This window comes from Neophocaena asiaeorientalis, unplaced genomic scaffold (genome assembly GCF_003031525.2).
Source record: "Neophocaena asiaeorientalis asiaeorientalis breed wild unplaced genomic scaffold, Neophocaena_asiaeorientalis_V1.1 scaffold217, whole genome shotgun sequence".
Classification (NCBI taxonomy): Eukaryota; Metazoa; Chordata; class Mammalia; order Artiodactyla; family Phocoenidae; genus Neophocaena; species Neophocaena asiaeorientalis.
The window spans coordinates 105780-128180 of NW_020172293.1; the positions used below are offsets into that span (position 1 = coordinate 105780).

General features: G+C 45.1%; 1 protein-coding gene and 1 pseudogene across 3 annotated transcripts in view; one reads left to right on the forward strand and one right to left on the reverse strand.

The window, feature by feature from the left end:
* OPTN (optineurin) overlaps positions 1-14265 on the reverse strand; it is a 43011-nt gene extending 28746 nt beyond the window's left edge. For 2 of the 3 annotated variants that reach the window (XM_024765584.1, XM_024765572.1), the window contains exons 1-4: positions 14050-14265; positions 7029-7205; positions 6221-6423; positions 1681-1842 (exon numbers count right to left, since the gene is read on the reverse strand). In XM_024765584.1, the coding sequence (XP_024621352.1) occupies positions 1681-1842; positions 6221-6423; positions 7029-7194 (531 nt within the window). In that variant the 5' untranslated portion in view covers positions 7195-7205; positions 14050-14265. Of the gene's footprint in view, positions 1-1680; positions 1843-6220; positions 6424-7028; positions 7206-13552; positions 13747-14049 lie in introns of all 3 variants that reach the window. The other variant, XM_024765580.1, reaches the window with a different exon arrangement.
* Positions 14266-20729: 6464 nt separating this feature from the next.
* LOC112413977 (ras GTPase-activating protein-binding protein 1 pseudogene) lies at positions 20730-22144 on the forward strand (annotated as a pseudogene).
* The last annotated feature ends 257 nt before the right edge of the window (positions 22145-22401 follow it).

Genomic DNA, 22401 nt, shown 5'->3' on the forward strand with positions numbered 1-22401 from the left:
GTCGGGTCTTAGTTGAGGCATGCGGGATCTTTCGTTGCAGCGTACGGGCTTCTCTCTAGTTGTGGCACGTGGGCTTCATTGCCCTGCAGCATGTGGGATCTTAGGTCCCTGACCAGGAAACAAACCGGCATCCCCGGCATTGGAAGGCAGATTCTTAACCACTGGACCACCAGGGAAGTCCCTTGAAAGACATTTCTATTCCAGTGAGCTAGCAGAAAGATCTTCCAAAAATACAGAGATGGTTCTAGACAATTCTGTGTGCGCACACCGTTCCTAAATCTTGGGCAGTGTTTTTCTGTTCACAGAAGCAAGGCAAGAAAAACATGTTGACACTAGAAATAACTGTCACTCATCAGTGAGGGAGAATATTATGCTAACCATTCATCCCAAAGAAAGAAGCCTCATTTGGAAACTTCTGATACGCTCCTTGGGCTTCCTGAATTTTATCAGCTATCTGCAGAAGGTTAAGGCTCTTTGATCAACGCTGTGTCTTCATAATCTTTGCTCATCACTTGCAGAAAGAGTCCTCTGACTTTAGTGTACTTCCTGATTAGTATTTTACTTCGCTTGACTTCAGCCCCTATTCATCGAAAATTTATGAGGGGCGTGGGTGGTAGGGCTAGTAAGAGCCATTTTGCAACTCTGTCCACCTTGTGCACGGCAAATAAGTGAGAAGGTAAAGTGGCACTCGACCATTTCAGACACATCCACTAGTTATTAAGCTTTCGTAAGGTGCCCCTCACCCCGCCCCACTCCCACTTACCTACAAAGTCGAGTTTTCTTTTTCAGAGACACAGGTAACCTCTCTGCCTGTATCAGACGTGTACTCCGACAACGCCGGAGTGACTGTGTGTGTGAGGGAGGATTTTCTCCTCCTGTGCTTGTCTCCCTCACCCTGTATGCAGTTTTTTTCTAGTAGCAGAGGAGAGGTCCCTCTGGGCTTCACTTACCTTCTGTACTCTTTAGCAGGACTGCCTGCACGCCAGCTACCCTGACACGTGCTTCCCACCAGGGATGGGCTGGCACGTGCTGCCTCGCCCAGCTCGCATCATTTGGGGTTGCACATAAATGCCAGTTAGACCACCCTGCCTTCAAACCCTGTTCTCGGGGGTTCCCTAGCAGCTGCCGTTAGAGCGGAGGGACAAGCCAGGGTATTCCCTGAGGGTACAACCAGAGCCGCTCTGCTCTTTCTTTTCTCCACTTCTTAGTTTTACTAATCAACGTTCCTCGTAAGACTTTGCTTGAAAAGAGGGTTCTGTTATTAGTAAGTGTTTTAAAGCCTTTTGATTTTACCACATCTGATCACAACTCCGCTTACCTAAGTGAAATGCTGAACACAGCTTTGAGGCCTGGGCTGAAAAAGTTTATGCCTTTTTTTTCTTTTTAGGTCAGTCACATAAATTTGTCAGGACACACTGGAAGAAAAAGGACTATCTCTTGTCAGGACATACTGGAAGAAAAAGGACTATCTCTTTGGTCATAAAAGGTAATCAGTATTTTCCATTTCAGCTATGATAGCCACAAGCATTATGTTATACATTTACATTGACTACGCTGAAGTTTCCCCACTATCTGGCTACCTCATGTTGAAAGGAAATGGTGGTATTTGTAGCAGCTGTCCAGGTGAGGTTTTTGTAACTTGCTTAAAAACAAAACCAAAACCAAAACCAACACACTTACAGCCATCCTGATTTCAACAAAGGAGTCTTCGGAGGGGCCACCTGAGTTCAACTTGAGTTGTAATTCAGACACGATTCCCAGCAGATCGACCTTTTCAGCTTGAAGGCGTGCCACCTGGGTCTTCAGCTGTTCCACTTCCGGTTCTGCTTCTGCCTTGGGGACCTTGGGGACGAGGAGCAAAGTGAATTAATGAATCACGCTAGGGACTTGGCCATCAAACTCGAGTGTCTCCATACCCACTGGCAAGACAGCTATACTTTACAGTAGGATATTCTAGCTTATCCTTAGCAATTTATTTTGACATGCCAATTAAAATGGAAACGCTTACATTATTTTATCACATGCAAATAATTGGAAGTTAAAATAACCTCATGACAAGAAAGGCTTCCTCAGCATGCTGAAATAATCTGATGCCATGAAAATAACCAGCCAGACTTTGGCGATGGCAGACTTGTAACTTCTAGTCCAAAATTCCACAAAGAACTGCCACAACTCAACCTCTTGCCTTTTTTTTCCCCCCTACAGATGCATACCCACCCGCACTCTCCCCATTCTTGTCATGTCTACTCAGAAGCCAAAGCACCAAGGGCATAATGTTATAGTAATGACAAAACACAACGAAAGGTCCACAATTCTCCCAGGTATGCAGTCTGGTTGCTACAGTACTCTATGCTCATGTTTTAAGGTTGCTAAAAATAAGTCTGGTGAGAAATAAGAAAACTGAAAATTCACAGGCTGGTACCAAGGGTGGAAAAATTAAATTTCTGCCTCTATAAACATTAATAGTAAACATTAATATTTCCCTGAGTACCTGCTGTGTTCATCCTGTTGCAGTTACTACATATGACAAAGTCATAAGAGAAAGAGCCTGTTGACATGTGGTGTTTTTACTTGGGAGAAGGGAGAGCAGATTCTAGTCCACACTCTGCTAATCAGAGCATGTGTCACCTTGAGCAGATTCACTCAATGTCTTGGCTTCAGTTTTCTCGGCTCAGAAAGAAAGACGTGGTACCGCGTGGTCTCTGTGGCCTCTTCCAGTCGTGACCTTCTTAGCCTCTCTGATTTCTTCCCTCACTGCTCTTATGGACATGGTGCCACCAGAAACACATACACTTGAGATTACCAGAGGATTGCAACACACAGAAAATTCATACACACACACACACACATACACACACACACCCTATGACAGATCTCCTAAGGAATGGTAAACAGGCCCAAAGGCTTATAGTAAAACCAAAAAATTATCAGAAAGGCTTGTGCACGGACCATAAACCAGCTAGTCCATGAAGTGTTAAGAAGAGAGGGCTTGGTAGTGATTGGCAGCATGGAAGTGCCCCTCACACCAGTGGAACCATGCTCTGCCTTCATTTGGACCATTCTCTTGCTAGGAAACTCCCACAGGCATTACAAAAAGCAACACATTGTAAAACCGAAGGGTTAGGTCTGTAAGGACAGGTTCGAAGCCTGTGCAGTCTCTCCTGGTAATGACTCAGAGCAAAGAAATGTATATTTAAAGGCACGGAAACATAAAAGAAAATGTACCGCCTAGCCTGGTACTAGGAAGCAGGCGGGCAAGGGCAAGACTATGCCCTGTGAGGGATTTTCACATCCACCCTCTTGCCCTCCCTGAGTACACTGTGAAGAATGGACTCTTAAGGAAGGAAATAAGAGTTTTAAACAAGGGTCTGAGGACCAGGGATATAAGGCCATGACTCTAGAATCTCAGATGTCAGGTTAATTTTCTTCTTTGCAACTGTGCGGATCTCTTAACTATGCTGGGGAAATTATGGATCCGCTTATTTGGCTATAAAGCACCTTGTGAGGTGACACTTTAAATTTCTCTTCATTTCACTTGTTAAGGCTCTGTCCATCGTCTTCCCGGACTAAACTTCCAGGGCTTATTCTCTGGATCTCAAGCCCAGCTCCATTATTTATTATGTCTTTCATCAGTTTTGAGCACTTAGCACTGATTAGCTTTCGTGACACAACAATTTCTCTGTCGTTTTCTGTGCCTGTATTGTCCTGGAAATGTGCCCAGGATGATATGCCATTTTATAATCCAAAAACAAGAGTCTATCTAATGACCTTTGCCTGGCCATCTGTACTTAAAAGTTAAAAAGTACTCTTTAGAGATCATTATGATGTATAATTCAGTGAAACTGGATAGAACCAGTAATGCCTCGGACTCACCCTAAAGATCAGAGGCACATTTCCAAAGGAAATTCCCTGCTCCCTTCCCTTGTGTGACACAGACCACAGGAGAGGCCCTGATGGCTTGTGGGGGTGGGTGAGTGGGGAGGAGGGGCGCATCCTGCAGAAGCAGCAGCAAAGATGGACCAGCATGAGTGAGGAAAATCTGAGGCCTTGAGAGCTTTAGTAAATCAGGAAGATGAGGGCCTAAATTAAAAACAACTGGGCTTCCCTGGTGGTGCAGTGGTTAAGGATCCGCCTGCCAATGCAGGGGACATGAGTTTGAGCCCCAGTCTGGGAATATCCCACATGCCGCGGAGCAACTAAGCCCATGCGTCACAACTGCTGAGCCCATGTGCCACAACTACTGAGCCCGCGTGCCTAGAGCCCGTGCTCTGCAACAAGAGAAGCCACTGCAATGAGAAGCCCATTGCACTGCCCCCGCTCACCGCAATTAGAGAAAGCCCGCACGTAGCAACGAAGACCCAGTGCAGCCAAAAATAAATAGATTAATTTAAAAAAAATTTTTTTTTAAACCAAAAAACAACAACAACACAAGTGGTCCAGGAGACAAACATTACAGAAGAGGCAGGGGGGGCAAGGGGTGGGCCTGGGAGGTACAGTTTGGGGGGATACAGCTGATGACCAAGGGTTTTTAAGAGTCCTAAACGTCCCTTTGTCCCAAGGACTCATTTCTGAGTCCTGCTTGTAGTTTGCTTCAGCTGATCGTCTGCATTGAAAGAAGCTGTCCAGAGCTCCAGCTTCTGATCTCAACTTCTTCCAATACTGGGACCTTTTTGGAAAACCTACAGGCAGACTATCTCAGGCAGACAAACTGCTTCTGGAAGCTTCCTTTTTGGCTTCAAAGTGCTGGGCCCCCGCAGGCTGAAGCCAACTGTCAGCCCACATCCCAAAAGCCAAGGGAGGAAAACAAAGTGAGATATTTTCTTCCAGCAAGTAGAAAATTACCCATATATCCCAGTGATCATTTCTTCAGAGTATTCTACCTCAAAAATATTTAGACAATGAGAGGTTTCGCCCAAAGAAGTGACTTAATGCCCTTTGAACTGTAAGACAAACTGAAGCATCAGACATGATAAATCTTATCAACAATGAAACATTCGCAATGCAAATACAAATTTATTAAGGCTGAATGTTTTCATTGTCCCATGAGCAGGAGTTGATAAGTAAGGTCATTGATATAAACTATGATATTTTTCTAAACAACTTTTCATTCTTTAGATTATTCCATATTTCTCTTTTCCTTATTTTATTTCTTTGTTCGTATTCTTTACCTATTTAAGAAATTAGACATCAACAAAGTTCAAGGTAAAGTCCAAGAAAAATCACTGATGAAGGGAGGGATAAATGAGGAGTATGGAATTGAAAGATACAAACTACTTCCTGTAATAAACCATGATGGAAAAGAAAAAAATAAGGGAACAGATACAAACTACTGTACATAAAATAGATAAGCAACAAGGACTTACTGTTTAGCACATGGAACTATACTATGTATCTCGTAATAACCTATAATGGAAAATAAACTGAAAAAAATTTATATAACTGAATCACTTTGCTGCATACCTGAACTAACACAATATTGTAAATGAACTGAAAAAAAGGAAAGAAAATCACTGATATCCAAGAATTAACCTAGTGTTCCATCCTCCCTAAAGCTGATAAGCTCTAGGTTTGGAAGAAAATGAACTGCAGATGTCCATCTAAACAAATAATACCCAGTGAGCCTTAGAATATGGGCAGAGGCTTCAAATGTGCTCTGATTTTCTTTTTCACTCACACCTTTGATACTCGTTCTCAGGTGTGAGCACACCTCTTGGGTTCTTTGGGTCAGTGGAAATGTGGCAACCCTCATATCACATGACATTTGTCAAACCAGTTTTCAGAAGTAAATGTAAAACATAAAGCGAGGAATCTATTTTAGACGGAGAGAAAGGACAAGGTCAATGAGTGAAAATTCTGAGTGATAGATTTTTAAAGTGTAATTCTACATCAAAGACATAAACTAATGACTAACACTTGGATGGTTCTAGGCAGAGGTCCTTCTGTACCATCTATAATGAATACAAAATACTGACTTATAACCGTAACACTCTTTTGACTATAATCAATATGGTCAAAGCTTTACCCATTTCTTTCCTTCACCAGAGATTATACATGACCCTTAAAATTGTAACCAATCTTCTCATCAAGCACGCTTCTTTCAAGATAATGCAAAGCACCCATCTAGCCTGCACCGTGAAAGGTTCTGATCTAGAAGTCTGGTCAAGTAAGACTGCACTACAAATATGAACAGAATAAAATCACAAGTGGTCAGTCTGCTCACCTCGAATGACCTTTCAGTTTTCCCTTTTAGTTTTCCGAGGTCCTGCTTCAGTTTTTCATTTTCAAGACTCAGTGCCGTTAGGCGCTCTTTGGCTTCTTTGCTCTGGGTCTCAAAAAAAAGGCGTTCTTCCCTCTGCTTTTCTGTCCAGGCTGAAAGCTCCTCAAATCGCCCTTTCATAGCTTGATTGTTCAGCTTCATGGCTTCTGCATGGGGTGCAGAGGGAGAGTGTCACACCAGGGGACTGGACTTGGGGTCATGAATGGAACCTGCCTGGGCCCCAGGGTCAGCCGGAAAGACTGCAAAGCAAGATGAGTGAGTGGTTTCCGCTTTCAGACAGGACTAGAAGAGTCTAATGTCATCTCTAGTCCTGAAGAGTCTCAAGAAAATAAAATTGATTTTATTGACATTATAACAAAATGTCTATTAATAACTACATAGACTGAGGTCCATCACTCCTGGATTCGAACACTGGTTCTCCCAAAAACCATGGCTGGAGATATTAGAATGCTTTCTTTTAAGGTAATATTTAGGACTAACTCTGTAATAATAGCAGCCTTGTTTTCTTTTTCCTTTTATATGGGCTAAATGTCATTATGCCATTTCCCAGAGAGGCATACTTTTTATTTTTACCTGTATCCAAAAGTAAACAATGGAAGCAGCTTTAGCCTTACTCAAAGCTAATTCTGTGCTCTTTCTTCCCCCAGGGAACCAGGCACAGGGAAAGGGATTCACGTACAAGCTATTACCAAAGGATGGCATTCCCGAAGGCCCAGCGGGAATGAGGAAACACGGGGCCGGTGCTGCTCACCTTTCAGCTGATGGTTCTCGGTTAGAAGCTCTCTCATCTGCTGCAGCAGCTCATGCGGGGTGAACGTGTCCAGGTTCGGGTGAGCCAGACCGGGGGGTCCATTTCCTGTGGTTTCGTTGGGGCTGTCCCCCTTTTCAGTCAGGCAGCTAACTGGTTGGTGGGACATGGCAGCAGTTCCTATGGAAAAGTCACAAACCAAAACTATAACTGTTCCCCTCTGCGTGGCGTCCTCACGAGTCCCACAAGCCCATGTGCAAGTGCTAATAAGTATTCTACAAGGTGCTTTCTCTCCCATTATATTTATATATATATATTTTTTTTTCTTTTGCGGTACGCGGGCCTCTCACTGTCGTGGCCTCTCCCGTTGCGGAGCACAGGCTCCAGATGCGCAGGCTCAGCGGCCATGGCTCACGGGCCCAGCCGCTCCGCGGCACGTGGGATCTTCCCGGACCGGGGCACGAACCCACGTCCCCTGCATCAGCAGGTGGACTCTCAACCGCTGCGCCACCAGGGAAGCCCTCTCCCATTATATTTTGAACAATCCTGATTCTTCCTTTTTAAACAAAAAAGGTACATCCTAGCTTCAGTTTGTATGTCTGTGTATAAGGGTGTATAAAGGGGTACAGCGAGGAGACGGGGGCTAGAGGAGGGAGAGATGGACATGATATCATGATGATCAGAATCGTACCGTGGCGAGTTCAAGAGGCTTTCCATATATACATTTGTAGATGTTGGCAAAGTACTATTAAATGGATTTTTCCCCAGAAAAATCTTTAAGCTCAAATCTTCCTATTTTGGGTGAAATTGTATGGTATGTGAATTATATCTCAATAATTAATTGTTACAAAATCTCCATATTTTATTTCTTGTATATTTGGCTGAGAGGAAAGGGAGAACTAACATATTTCCAATGCTTACTATGCTCTTGATCACCGCACCAGACTGTCAGTTTCTAATCCTCACTAAAACTCAACTAGACAGCTATTTTCCTGGTGACAGAGCTGAGTTCACAGAGGTTTTATAGCTCATCCAAGGTCACTCAATGAAGGGCACAACCGAGCATTAAGGATGATTCCAAAGCCCAGCCCTGTCATACGGTGAAGGCAGCACTGAATACTTAGGCTTCCATAGTCGATACTTTTGCAAAGCGTTCTAAAAGACTACGAAAATCTTGCTTAGTTGTTGCGTATTCTGAGAATATTTTAAGCATACCACTGTATTTGTCGAGGGGTCAGTGTAGCCATAAATAAGATAGACGGGTGTATCCCAACTGTGCTTCTGTATGGCCTACCACCTGGGCAAACACAGAAATCAAATGCTGTGGGCAAACATTTTCCTTTACACGTTTCACAAAGATGATGATATACCTTTTCACGAGGAATTGCAGAGTTACGGCATCAGTCACTGGAAGCTGAGGAGAGAGAAGTGCTCTCTGATCTATTGCTGTATAACCTCTGGGTGTGCTCTATAGATAAACGTGGAAGGCGGGCCCATTCACCTCGCCCAGAGTTCAGATTCCACTTCACCCATCCATTGCACACTGCCAGAAATCTTAAAGAAATAACCAAGGCTGCCGGAAGGATTTTTTCTTCTTACTTCTTAGCAATAACAGTCAATGAATTGCTTACAAACAAGTTACTAACAAATTTTCACTGCGTCCAAAGAGCCTCGTCCCACGTGTGCCGATAGAACCTGCCACTGCCGAAAGGAGGGCAGAGTACAAATGACTATCTCTCTAAGAGGCTGCAAGGGAAGCTTCAGTTATGGTTTTTGTTGCTAAGTCCCTGTGCATGTTAGGGCAGAAGCTGGGCAAACCACCATGTATTAATGCCCGTATATTAATGCACCAAACCCTTGGGGTGCAGAGCGGTGCTTCTTTCCCCCTCTGGCAGGAGGCAATCCTTGGCTCTCTGGAGGTCTCCTGGAACTGAGAGCCTGGTGACCTGCTTTTGGTCTAAAGGACCTGTAAGGTGAGCTGGGACGAAGTGAGAGAGCGGCATGGACTTACAAATACTAGCAAATGTAAAATAGCTAGTGGGAAGCAGCCGCATAGCACAGGGAGATCAGCTCGGTGCTTTGTGACCACCCAGAGGGGTGGGATAGGGAGGGTGGGAGGGAGACACAAGAGGGAGCAGATATGGGGATATATGTATATGTATAGCTGATTCACTTTGTTATACAGCAGAAACTAACACACCACTGTAAAGCAATTATACTCCAATAAAGATGTTAAAAAAATAAATAAAATAAAGGACCTGTAGGAAATCAGAGACAGTGCTGCTACTGAGGGGACAGCCGGCCCCCAGCACTGTGGCCTGTGTGATTCCTCTAGAGCAGCTGGCACAGGAAAGGCATCCTCATGGAATTCTTTAATGAGGATGGCAATTCTATGAAGTGAAAAACACGGATAAAGCATTTTGAGCCTTTTGAAAGCATCTGTGTTTTACCTATCCTGATTCATTTAGAAAGAGGTACACTGCTAAAGTGTGCTATCTCTTAGCATTAGGTGACCAGAATAGACTGCTTTTGTTTTCCCCAATAAAATAATTTGGATTATTTTGCATAAAATAATTTGGATAAAGCCAGTTTCTGACTTTCCATAAAACTCATTTTTGCATAGTACTATGTTGGCACTAAAATTTCATAAAAATGGGTTTTTACTAAATAACAGTGCTCCTATCTATTTTGCAAAGAATACTAAAATTCTAAGTAACTGACAAAGATAAAATCCTTGTAACGTGTGTCATTCACTTGTCAATATTAAATTTCCTCAGGTATTCAAGGATTAGACTATACTTTGGAGACATTTAACAGATTTGTTTTTAAAGTATCTAAAGCAGAGGGAGGGAAGAGTAGGGGAAGGGGGAGGGGAGAGAAGGAAAGGGGGAGGGGATAGAAGGAAAGGGGGAGGGGAGAAAAGAGACTGTTCCTTCCGATATTTTTCCTCCTTGACTTTCCGTTATATCTCCACCAAGACTTGAGGCACAACTGTAACCGTTAAAACCGATTCTCCTTATCAACTTTTTCTGGTTGCCCAGATTTTATAAGGATATGAGAGAAAAAAAAAAAACTGGGTTATGCTGAGGGAGACAGTAGAAAAATAACCCGGGTGCCACTAACCAGACACGTGACCTTGAGAACTCATATGACCTCTGTGATGATTTACTGATTTGCCTAGCAAATGATGATCACTATAGCTGCTTTCAGCTCAAAAGCCCTATGAAAAGTATTAAGCTTCTAGCAAGATCCCAGTCCAACCCGCACTGTCCAGCACGTACACCCCAGCACCCTCACGGCCATGCTGCCCTCTGTCACTCATACACACGCCCGTCCCGATTATAGTGAGCTCTTTGCTACGCAGCACTGTTAGGAAAACTATTTGGTAATTTAAATGTCATAGTATGTAAGAAGTTAACATAAATGCCAAACATAAGCACATAAATACTTATAAACAAAATTTTACTAAAAGCAATTTATTTTTGGTGACTCAAAATGCACTTTATGATTTTAGAATATTTGGGGGGCGTCATTACAGCCTATCACAGTACAGTGTGTATATGAGATGTCTACTGGTAGAATGCCAGTTAGAGAAAGCTGAATTCTCTAAATGTTTAGCATCACCTTGAAATATTTTCAATTGAGAAAATGCAGAGATGTATTAAAAATCCTTGCACACATCCTCAAAGGTTATGAACTAAGGAACTAAGCCATTTACTCCAAGATTCTGTCTAATAACAGAATTTCTCATAAAAATCCAACCAATGATCAGAAATGCATCATTTCCAAACAAAGGTGTTTTATTTTTAACTACAGAAGGGTGAATTAATTTAGCACAGGATTTGTCAAGATTTCACCAATGAGGAAAAATAGGAATCACCTGGAAGGTGGAAGATCAAAAGCAAAATCTCCTAGATTTTATTCCTGGATCTGCTATTCAAATTCCTGATTATAATTATTGTTCTTAATTCCAGAGGTCAAGTAATTACAGCAGTGACTTGACTTCGTAGGCAGGAGCTTAAATCTTGTTTCTGAGTTGGCCTTTAAAATGACCCAGCCGAACTTATTCAATGCAGGAATGTCCTGTCCGGTTTCCATGGCAGATGGTCATATAGACCAGGCTCGAATGACTTCAATGACAGAAAAAATGAGCACATGACCTTAGCAGGCAACTGCCCATTCTATTCCAGGATGGCTCTGACTGCCAGAAAGCTGTTTTGTATCCAACAGAAATCTGCCTTATACTGACTTCTCTCCATTGGTCGTTGGACCATCAAGAATAATACAGAATAAACCCAGGTCCTTACTCTGGTGTGGCTGATTCTCCGAACCTGCGGATTAAGTATTCACAGGTTCAATCTCCACATGGATAAATTAGTTTTAAACAGTGAAAACCTATTTCCTGATCAGAGACAATTGCTGGCTATTGGCAAATCCTGGTTTGGGTTTTCAAGAGGATTGAGTAACATTCCAAGATTGCATCAACTAAACTCATCACCATCCTGGAAAAAGAACTCAAAGTACGTATCCTATTAAGGGGGTAAAAGAAGACTTACCTTTTATGCCAGAAGTGGTACTCTGACTTTCGTAAGTGCAAACATACAGAAAATGGAAATAGACAGCCTCATCACCCAAGGCAGGAACCTGAGAGTTATGCTTGATTCTTCCTATTTGCTCTTCCCCCAAGTCTAATGGGTCACCGAGTCCTGTCACTCCCACCTCCTCTCAATCCCCACCAGCTTAGGTCAGGCTCTTCTTGTCTTGTCTGGCCCACAGAGTATGACACTTTCGTCTGTTTTGTCCACTGCCGTGTCCCTAGCACCTAGAACATTACCCGACATATATGGGGGTTCAACAAATACTTGCTGAATGAATTTGCATAGCTTCCTCCATGGCTAGACTCATCTCCTTCCATTGCAGCCCCACTACCTCCATGGTTTCTTTCCTAATACTAGGGCATCCCCCTGCTTAAACCCCTCCCACACAGACAGAGCTCCAGCTCCCGAGTAAGACAAACATGGCCTTTCAGGGACTGGCCCCCACTTACCCAGCAGTATCATCTCCTGTCACCAATGCCACTCATGCCGGAGGCACATTAAAGAGCTCACAGTTCTTGGCCACCTTTTGCTTTTCTACCCTTCCCTGAGATGCCCGGATCTGCTTTTACCCTGGCAAACTCCCACTGGACAGTTCAATGCCAGCTCGAACAGATGTCCTGTATAAAATGACCTGTTCTTTCCTCTGAGCACCCAACAGTGCTTTGTGTGTTCCACCCCCTTGGTCCTTTTATGTAAAGTACTGTGATCACACCATGCCAGTCAATGTTCCCATCAAACCTAAGTCAAGGTCTCTATTTTATTCTTTCTGCAGACTGGCACACTGAGAGCAGGCTCTCAGGAAATGTCTGCTGAAATGAAATGAAGCTATAGTGTAAGAGGTAAAGTCATACACTTGTAAAACACAAACCCGACATACTAGTATTATGAGTTTTTCTACAGTTCAGTGGCACTCATTTCCAGATTCTTGAACTCAACTTATTTTGAAAATTAGTACCACTTTTAAAATATCACTACAAAGGTATCTGGATGTCATTTCATAACACATATTCTATTACTCAACCCACATAATAGGTCAAAGTGAAAACAAGAACTTTCAGTATAATTTTTTTCTTTCTCAGTGAAACAGATTTTATTTTCAAAACACAGAGTTTAATTTTTTCCTTTTCCTTTGGATTTACTATTCCATAGATTCCAAAGAACATATCACACAGTCCAAGTCTTTATAAAATTCAGAAAAAGTGAGGCTTGGAGAAGAGAATACCCATGTGCCCCTACCTAAGGGTAGGGATTCCATGGGAGGGTAAAACAGTGACCAATTCCTTTCAAGAATGTTTGTTTTTGTTTTTTTGGAAAGTTTAGTTGGAGCCCATAACATAATATGCAACTTGAGGTCAGTTACCAAAAAAAAAAAACAAACTACTTTTATAATGTTGTACACAATACATAAAGAAAAACTAAAATTGGCCCAGTAGAAGAACTGGCCAATCACCCGGAAGACTCTAATTACTGTCCTCTCTACAGGCTACATTTCGACTAGTCTTGCCCAGGGCATTACGGGGCAGTCCCTGGACTGGCCTCTGCTACTGAACCTCCCCAGCCCACTCCAAACTGGGCATATCCTGGGCGGGGTGGCCAGGTCCCCCTAGCTCTTCTCTCCTTCCGGCAAAGAGCAAGGGTGAGGGGTTCTTCTGTTAACAGTGCGTTTGCTTAACCAGATCCCAGGCTTTTGATGTTTTAAGTTTCGGTTTTCCGTTTCATCCTTAAGCAGTGCTGTGGCATATAATTTCCATACAGCAGTCTTCCTGGTGGAGGAAGGAGGCTAGACGGAACCTGGGTTACATTTTCTCTTAGCGATGCTCACTGCTTGCAGCTTACACGATAGAAACAATCCCTTTGGGGTTCTCGGCCTCATCACATATTCATATTCTCTATGTATCTATAAACACACACAAACACATACATACATACATGCCCTCCTAGACACAACAGTTTATGAAGATTCTTTTCAGCTGTTCAGTAATACCGCCACCTTAGAGAGCGGTCACCGGTTCTTCAGTGTCCTGGGCCATCTCGTAAAGCTAGAGTAGTTTGCACGTCTTCCAAAGGTGTGTCCTTAACCCCTTCCCTTATAATGAGGAACTGGCTGTACAATCATTCCCAACCTGCGGAAGGATGTCAGCCTCAGACCACCTTCATGACCTACAGGGGAACGCACCTGCGGCCAGCCTGGAGGGTAAAAAAGGGGGAAGGGGCGCTTTGGGCTGGACGCCCCCGCTGCCCTTCCGCACCAGGTCAGGATCGCCAGGGCCCGGAAACCCTCCCAGCGAGCTCAGCCGTCCCACCCGAGGGGACGCCCCACCCTCTCCACCCACGTCCCTACTGGCTCCGGGTCGCAGGGAAGGCGGCTACGGGAACCGCTTCCAGGGCGGAGAGGGAGCCCCTGCCCGCCCCCTGCCCCGGCTCACCCGCCGCCCGGGTTCTGGCCTCCCTCGGGGTCACTGCCTCCTCGGCATCGTTACCGCTGGGAGAGGGCTCTGGACCCGGATGCAGACGCCGACCAGGGGACCGGCCGGGGGCGGCGGCGGCGGCGGCGGCGGGGGCTGGGGAGCCTCTGGCGGACGCGCGGCCTCGCGACCCCACCCAGCGCTGCTCAGCTGACAGTCGCGCCAGCCTCCTCACCTCCGCCCGGGAATTTCCCGGGCCCCGCCCGCCGCAGGCCCCAGCCCAACGCCCGCCCCTCGGCAGGCCGCTCCCCCCGCAGGCCCCGCCCCAACTCTCCGCCCTGCCTGTCTCGTGGGCCAGCCCACAGCCTCCCTGCTGGCCCCGCAGTTCTCCCAGGGTCCAGGCCCGGACGCGGGTTAATGCGGGTTGCGCATTAAGCCAGTGTGACTACCCTGACGGACGGCGTTAATGAAAACACTGTTAATTAAATGGAGCGTGAGGTGTCGGTCTTCGCCGCAGGGGGTGCCTGTAGAAGTCCAGAGCCACGGGGGCCGCTGCGCCCCACCGAAAGAGGGCGACGGTCCCAGGCATCCTTGGGACGAGACCTCAACCTCTGTTAAAGGCCTTACATTTAGATAGAGTTAATTGAGCACTCACGGCTTTCCACCCGATTTTGCCCTTGAAATAGACCTTTAATTAAAAACACAAAGCCTGCCGGATGCTTCTGGGGCTCTTGCTCCCGGGGAACAGGCCAGCCGTTGACACTCGGAGGTTTCAGGTGCTCCAGGCAGGTGGGATTACTAGATCGACCTGGACTGTACCTGGAAGACAGAAGTATTGATCTACTGGACAGGAGAAGGGTGGTTTCCTCCAGACTAGACAGCGTGAAAAGTGAGGAAACAAGACGAGGAAGGAGGGAGAGCCGCCCTAGTTTGCATCCTAAGCACCGCGAAGAGGGATAAGCAAGGACGCAGACACAGGACACACAAGGCGTCTGATCGCGAGGTCCAGGTCTCGGCGAAGCCGGTGCGGCCGGTTCTCCGGGTAACAGGCCACTCGTGTGAGATAAAACAAATTTGGGCGGCGTCCCAGGAGGTGAGGGAGAGAGAGCCTGGGAGCAGGTTTGTGCTGAAGACTAAGAAGGACGCGTCGCACGTGGGAAGAAACTTGATTTACGAATGAAGAGGCTGACGCTGCTCAAATCAGCGGGATACCAAGCACGTTGTAGCTCACCCAAACTGCTTGCTGGTTAGACGGAAACGAAAAAAAAAACAACCCTAATCGAAATAGGAAAGGGGGGACGCGCCCTCTCCTGGTATCCTGAAGGATTCAACTCCTCTATTTAGACCGCCTGCTCCAGGCCAGCTCTTCCTGCCCGACTCTTAACACCACCCAGAGACTAACCCCCTGCTCAAGGCAAAGAGGGCTAGCAACTCAGTACCTGCCCCAGACCCAATTCTGGAGGGTCCCTCCTGGGCTTGTTAGGGGTGCCTGGGGCGAGTCAACTCTACGGGCTCACTTCCGGTATTTTAAACCATGTTAAAGGAGAGCTTAAATGAGTATTAGAGAAGCTCGGAGCAGGGATGGGATGGGATGGGGTGGGATAGTTAGGGGTGGGGGGAGGCGTCATACACAAGGCTGCCACCAGCTGTGGAGTGAGAAGGTTGAGGATGGGTGAGCTTCTAGTAGAGAAAGTGGTCAGGGTCGTTTTCTCCAGACCCACTTGCTCCTGAAACGTTGAGCACTCCCACCACTTCTTAGCTGTGTGACCTTGGACAAGTTACCTAATCTTGATGTGCCTCACTCTCTTTATCTGTAAAATGGAGCCTCTAATACAGGTCCAAAATTCCAAAGGTCTGAGAATCCAAAGCCTTTCTCAGTTCATTTTGGTGGCAGAACCAGACCCAGACTGATGCAAAGTTATTTACATTCTTTATTTACATCACTTAATATGATTATTTCACTGAAGCCACCTTCATTAGATTGTATGAGATCTGTTTCAGACCCTCTTGGGGAGTTATATTATGTAAATTACATGCACCTTATTACCTTCCTGAAATCCAGAAAATTCTGAGCTCTGAAATAGAGTTCACGCCAAAGGCTTTAAATAAAGGATTTGGAAATGCAGAGCTTACTGCCTAAGGTCACTGTGATGATGAAGGGATAATACATGTAAAACACTCAGAACAATGCCTGATGCACAATGGTAAGTTGCTCTTCTTACTGCTAGTGTTAGAACCAGCTCTGGGGACTTCCCTGGTGGCACAGTGGTTAAGAGTCCTCCTGCCAATGCAGGGGACACAGGTTCAAGCCCTGGTCCAGGAAGATCCCACAAGCCAGTGCTCTAGAGCCCGCGAGCCACAACTACTGAAGCCCACAGGCCAGCCTGTGCTCCGCAACAAGAGAAGCCACCACGGGGAGAAGCCTGCGTACCGCAACGAAGACCCAACGCAGCCCAAAATAAATAAAATAATAATAATAATAAAAAGAGCCAACTCTGTTTCTTAGCCTGAATAGTCCAGCGGGGTGCCTCCTTCCTCTCTCACACTTCCATGAGTAGATAGAGTCTAAGTGCAGCTAAGGAAACTGAAATTATGCCATGCTTTCCACTGTTCACTGATGTGGTTTTGCGGTAGGTTAATGCAAAGCAGTGTGGTAGGCTATTTAGTGAGATACTCATTTGTGTCATGCTTTCTGTGCCCCTCCCTACCCACCCGCTTTGTTTGGAGAATACAGCTAATCCCTTTGTGTTTCCTATCACAAGGGTATTTGCAAGATTCTTGGAAGACCAACCTTTCTTCTTATCTCTTGGGAAAGCCCAATCATCATCTACCCCAGGTGTCCTGGAGAGAGAGAGCTGAGAACCCAGGTGGGGTTGGGGGCTTTCACAGCATTTGGGGCAGTGGGAAAGGGGTGGAGGTTGGTGGTCTCCTGAGCATCAAGGACTCAAGCCTCAGCCCCTGCAGCACCAGGACACATGGCCAGCTCTTGGAGTGACACAGCTATATGAGACATCTATTGGACCTTGGGGACTTGTTCTCACAGCTTCTGCAGATTCTGGAATGCTGGCTTGTCACTGGAAATAACAGAGCAACCTGCCCTCTCCTTAGAAGAAGATTTATGGTAGATGGTGAGGATACCAGCATCAATGGAATCAACTTAACGGGCTGAGGAATAAGTGGCCCTAACTCCAGTGGATGCCAAAAGCCCTCCTGGATTTTTCCATGACCCCAGGGAAGGAGAGCCTCCACTCAAGGCCTCAGTGATGCTCATGGATTTCCCTACACTCCTACAGGGCAAGGGCTGGGTGCACAGAAAGTAAAGATATGTAACATATTTATGCATATCTGAGCTACTGGTAGAAAAATATACACACTTGGGACACCAGATCCAAAGACTACCTAAACTATGATCTACCTATACTATGACTCCATATATACGAAATGCCTAGAAAAGGAAAGCATAGACGGAAAGCAGACTTGTGGTTGCCTGGGGCTGGGAGTGGCTTGGACTGCAAACGAGCTCGCGGGAATTTTGGGGGATTGAGGAAAATATTCTAAAACTGGTTTGTAATGAGGATCGCACAACTCTATCAGCATAAAGATCATTGAATTGTACACTTACAATGGGTGAATTTTAAGGTATGTAAATCGTATCTCAGTACAGCTGCAAAAACAACACCGAGGGAATTCCCTGGCGGTCCAGTGGTTAGGAATCCACGCTTTCACTGCTGAGGGCATGGGTTCGATCCCTGGTCAGGGAACTAAGATCCCACAGGCTGCGTGGCGTGGCCCACCCACCCCCCAAAAAAACCAAAATAACAACAACAACAACACAAAAAACCACCAAAAATAATACCAGAAGTAAATCATCATGCTATCCGGTAAAGCGTATGCCCCTCCTTCTGTTGGGCCAGCGGTGAAGTGGCTGTGTCAGTCATCTACTCTGTAGCTGAGCTGGGTCTGGGCTTCATCTGAGCTTTAGTTAGATTCAGTTCACAATTGGCTCCAAATATTCTGAGGATGGCTTCCTCAGAAAAAGTTCAACAGAATTACCATATAACCCAGCAATTCTACTCCTAGGTATACACCCCGAAGAACTGGAAACAGGGACTCAGGCGAGTGCGTGTAAATGCCTCTAATAGGTCGCTTCCCTCTTACTGATACCTGGCGTTGCAGCAACTCCCTGGATGAGGAGTGAGGCTTCCGTCAGAGCCAGGTTCTGGGATTAGGGGCTAATCTGTTGCCCATTTAGCAGCAGCCTCAGTCAAGTATCTGGAGTCCCAGGAACAATGCCTCTGCTTTGAGAAAAGCCGGAGCAAGTGTGTGTGTGTTCGTGTGTGCGTGTGTATGTGGTCTCTACTTCCTTCCTCTCCTTTGCCCCCCAGCTCTAGACGTTGAAACAGTAAACTCATTGGGGAGAAGCTGGGTGTTTATCTTTTAGGTGATCTTCAGTCCTCTGTGAACATTGAATAAGAAGACCACAATAATACTGCTACTTCCTGCTTCTTCCCATTGTGTAAACACTGACGCTGTCATACTCCCTGCCACCTTTTCCATCAAGTCAAAGTAGAGCATGGAGGAACACTGAATTCTTGTTTCTTGTTGTGGCACATATATACAATGGACTATTACTCAGCCATAAAAAGAAACGAAATTGAGTTATTTGTAGTGAGGTGGATGGACCTAGACTCTGTCATACAGAGTGAAGCAAGTCAGAAAGAGAAAAACAAATATATGCTAACACATATATATGGAATCTTAAAAAAAAATGCTTTTGAAGAACCTAGGGGCAGGACAGGAATAAAGACACAGACATGGAGAATGGACTTGAGGACACGGGGACGGGGAAAGGTGAGCTGGGACGAAGTGAGAGAGTGGCATGGACTTATATATACTAGCAAATGTAAAATAGATAGCTAGTGGGAAGTAGCCGCATAGCATAGGGAGATCAGCTCAGTGCTTTGTGATCACCTAGAGGGGTGGGATAAGGAGGGTGGGAGGGAGATGCAAGAGGGAGGAGATATGGGGATATATGTATATGTATAGCTGACTCACTTTGTTATACAGCAAAAACTAACACACCATTGTAAAGCAATTATACTCCAATAAAGATGTTAAAAAATTCTTGTTTCTTTGTTTTACTTTAAAAGTGTTAACAGTTCCTGGAGCAAAATTTTCTGTTGAAGTATTAATTAGCCAGCGCCCATTGATTTGGGAAAATAATCACAATGAGACACCACAATTCTTCGTCATGGTCTGAAAAGCATTGCCATCCTCTTCTTTGTGTGCCTGAGGAGTGAGAAATTGCCTCGGTGTCTCACTTTCTGCACAGTTTCTTGCTTCTGATTAAATAATTCATCTGTCAGTGTTGAAGGACATGATTTCTCCTTTTCTCATCTCCCTTATTCTTCCAAAATGAGATGTCTCACTTCTCAGAAGTGCATGGGGGAATGGGGGGGCACAGGCCTGGGTGTCAGACTATATAGTTTATATATCTTATATATTTTTGTATATTATTATATATGTTATATATCATATTATATTTATATTATATAATTATATTATACTTTATATGCTTTATATATCGATATTATATATTATGCTATATTAATATATAATTATATTATATAATATATTTATATTATAGATTATATTTATATGATATAATTATGTATTATATATAATTTTATTTTGATTTTACAGTTTGAAATACATATATATATATCGAGAGAGAGAGAGAGGAAGAGAGAGAAAGATTGATTTATTATGAAAAATTGGCTCATATGATCATGGAGGCTGCCATTGGCCAGCTTGAGAGGCAGGATCGGGTGTGATGGAGAGCTAAAGCTGTGGTCCCAGGCCAAAAGCTGGCAGGCTTGAGACCCATGAAGTCAATGTTTCAGTTTGAACCTGAAGGCAGGAAAAATCTGATGTCCCAGCTCAAGGCAGCCAAACAGGAAGAATTTCCTCTTATTTGGGGGAGAGTCAGCCTCCAGTTCTATTCAGGCCTTCAACTGATTGGATGAGGCCCACCCACATTACGGAGAACAATCTGCTTTATTCAACCTTATCAAATTAAATTTTAAACTGATCTAAAAACTCCTTTATGGAAATACCCAGAATAATGTTTTTCCAAATGTCTGGGTCCCCCATGGCCCATTCAAGTTGACACATAAAATTAACCATTGTACTTCTATAGACCCTGACTTAAGGCGTGGCTAGTTAAATTATCAGAAGTGATTTTGCAATTTGAAAAGTTACAAGTCCCCTGTTTTCATGAGAAAATGTATTCATATATGGCTTTCAAATAGACTACTATAAACCTGGATACAAAACCTTAGCTGGATTGCCCATGACCTTTTGTCCCACAAAACCTCAGTGTTCCCCTCACCAGACTACGTTACCCCTTTTCTGATTTTGTGGACAGAGTTCCCATTTCCCTTGTCACAGACCAATAGACAGTTATTAGATTTATAGGCATAATGCCCTGGTGAGCAGTAATACAGGTTTCTCTGGGGCTGGTCCCCTCCGATCTTCACAACTGGATGCCAGGAGCATACCTCTTTCTTTTCTAAGGTCCATGGTTCAATTCTCCAGCTGATATAGCTTTAAATTTTGCAACTGGTGCTGATGCAGTTGAGTGAGGGGTTTTTTGCTTTTTGCCGTGTGTGGAGCAGAGCTCGTTCCTCTCCCGCTCAGCCATGCAGGTTGAATTGACCAAAGCTATGGTTATGGAGAAGCCTAGTCCCCTGCTGGCCAGGTGGGAATTTGTGAGACAGTATTACACACTGATGAACCAGGCCGCAGACATGCTACACAAATTTTACGGAAAGAACTCTTCTTATGTCCATGGGGGATTGGATTCAAATGGAAAGCCAGCAGATGCGGTCTATGGACAGAAAGAAATCCAAAGGAAATTGATGTCACAAAACTTCACGAATTGCCGCACTAAGATCCGTCATGTCGACACTCACGCCACTCTGAATGACGGTGTGGTGGTCCAGGTGATGGGCTTGCTCTCTAATAACAACCAGGCTTTGAGGACATTCATGAGACCTTTGTCCTTGCTCCTGAGGGCTCTGCTGCAAAAAAGTTTTATGTTCACAATGATATCTTCAGATACCAAGATGAGGTCTTTGGTGGCTTAGTCACTGAGCCTCAGGAAGAATCTGAAGAAGAAGCAGAGGAACCTGAAGAAAGACAGAGGACCCCTGAGGTGGTACCTGATGATTCTGGAACTTTCTGTGATCACACTGTCAGAAATGACTTAGAAGGACATTTAGAAGAGCCTGTTGCTGAACCAGAGCCTGATCCTGAACCAGAACCGGAGCAAGAACCTGCGTCTGTGGTCCAAGAGGAAATGTCTGAGTGTATTGGAAGAAACTACTCCTTAGGATGCTCAGAAGAGTTCTTCTCCAGCGCCTGCAGACATAGCCCAGACAGTGCAGGAGGACTTGAGAACCTTTTCTTGGGCATCTGTGACCAGCAAGAACCTTCCTCCCAGTGGAGCTGTTCCAGTTACTGGGATACCACCTCATGTTGTTAAACTACCAGCTTCACAGTCTCGTCCAGAGTCTAAGCCTGAATCTCAGATTCCACTGCGGAGGCCTCAGAGGGATCAAAGGGTGCGAGAACAGCGAATAAATGTTCCTCCCCAGAGGGAACCTAGAGCAGTCAGTGAGGCTGGTGAGCAGGTGATGTTGAACCCCGAAGAATCGTGAGACACCCTGACGGCCACCAGCTCTTTACTGGCAACCTGCCTCATGAGGTGGAGTAGAGCTTTAAGATTTTTTTCAAAATTATGGGAATGTGGTGGAGCTGCATATTAACAGTGGTGGGAAATTACCCAATTTTGGGTTCGCTGTGTTTGATGATTCTGAGCCTGTTCAGAAGGTGCTTCGCAACAGGCCCATCATGTTCAGAGGTGAGGTCTGCCTGAATGTGGAAGAAAAGAAGACTCGAGCCGCCGGGGAAGGGGACCGCCGAGATAACCACCTGCAGGGACCTGGAGGCCCTCAAGGCGGGTTGGGTGGTGGGATGAGAGGCGCCCCCCCGCGGAGGCATGGTGCAAAAACCAGGATTTGGAGTGGGAAGGGGCAGTGCTCCGAGGCAGTGAATTGCTCTACACGAATCTTCAGGCAGCAGTACAAACCCTAGCTCCCACAGAATGGTGAATTTCTTCAGCCAACTTTTGGTATCTTGGAATCTGATCCTAGTCTATCATAACCTGCTTAAGTTTGTACAATTTTACTTTTTGTGTTAATGGTGTGTGCTCCTTCCTCCCCCCCATTTTAGTCCTTCACTTCCAATTTTGTGGAATGATATTTTAGGAAAAATGGATTTTTAAAGAAGAAGGGAAAAAAAAAAGACTGC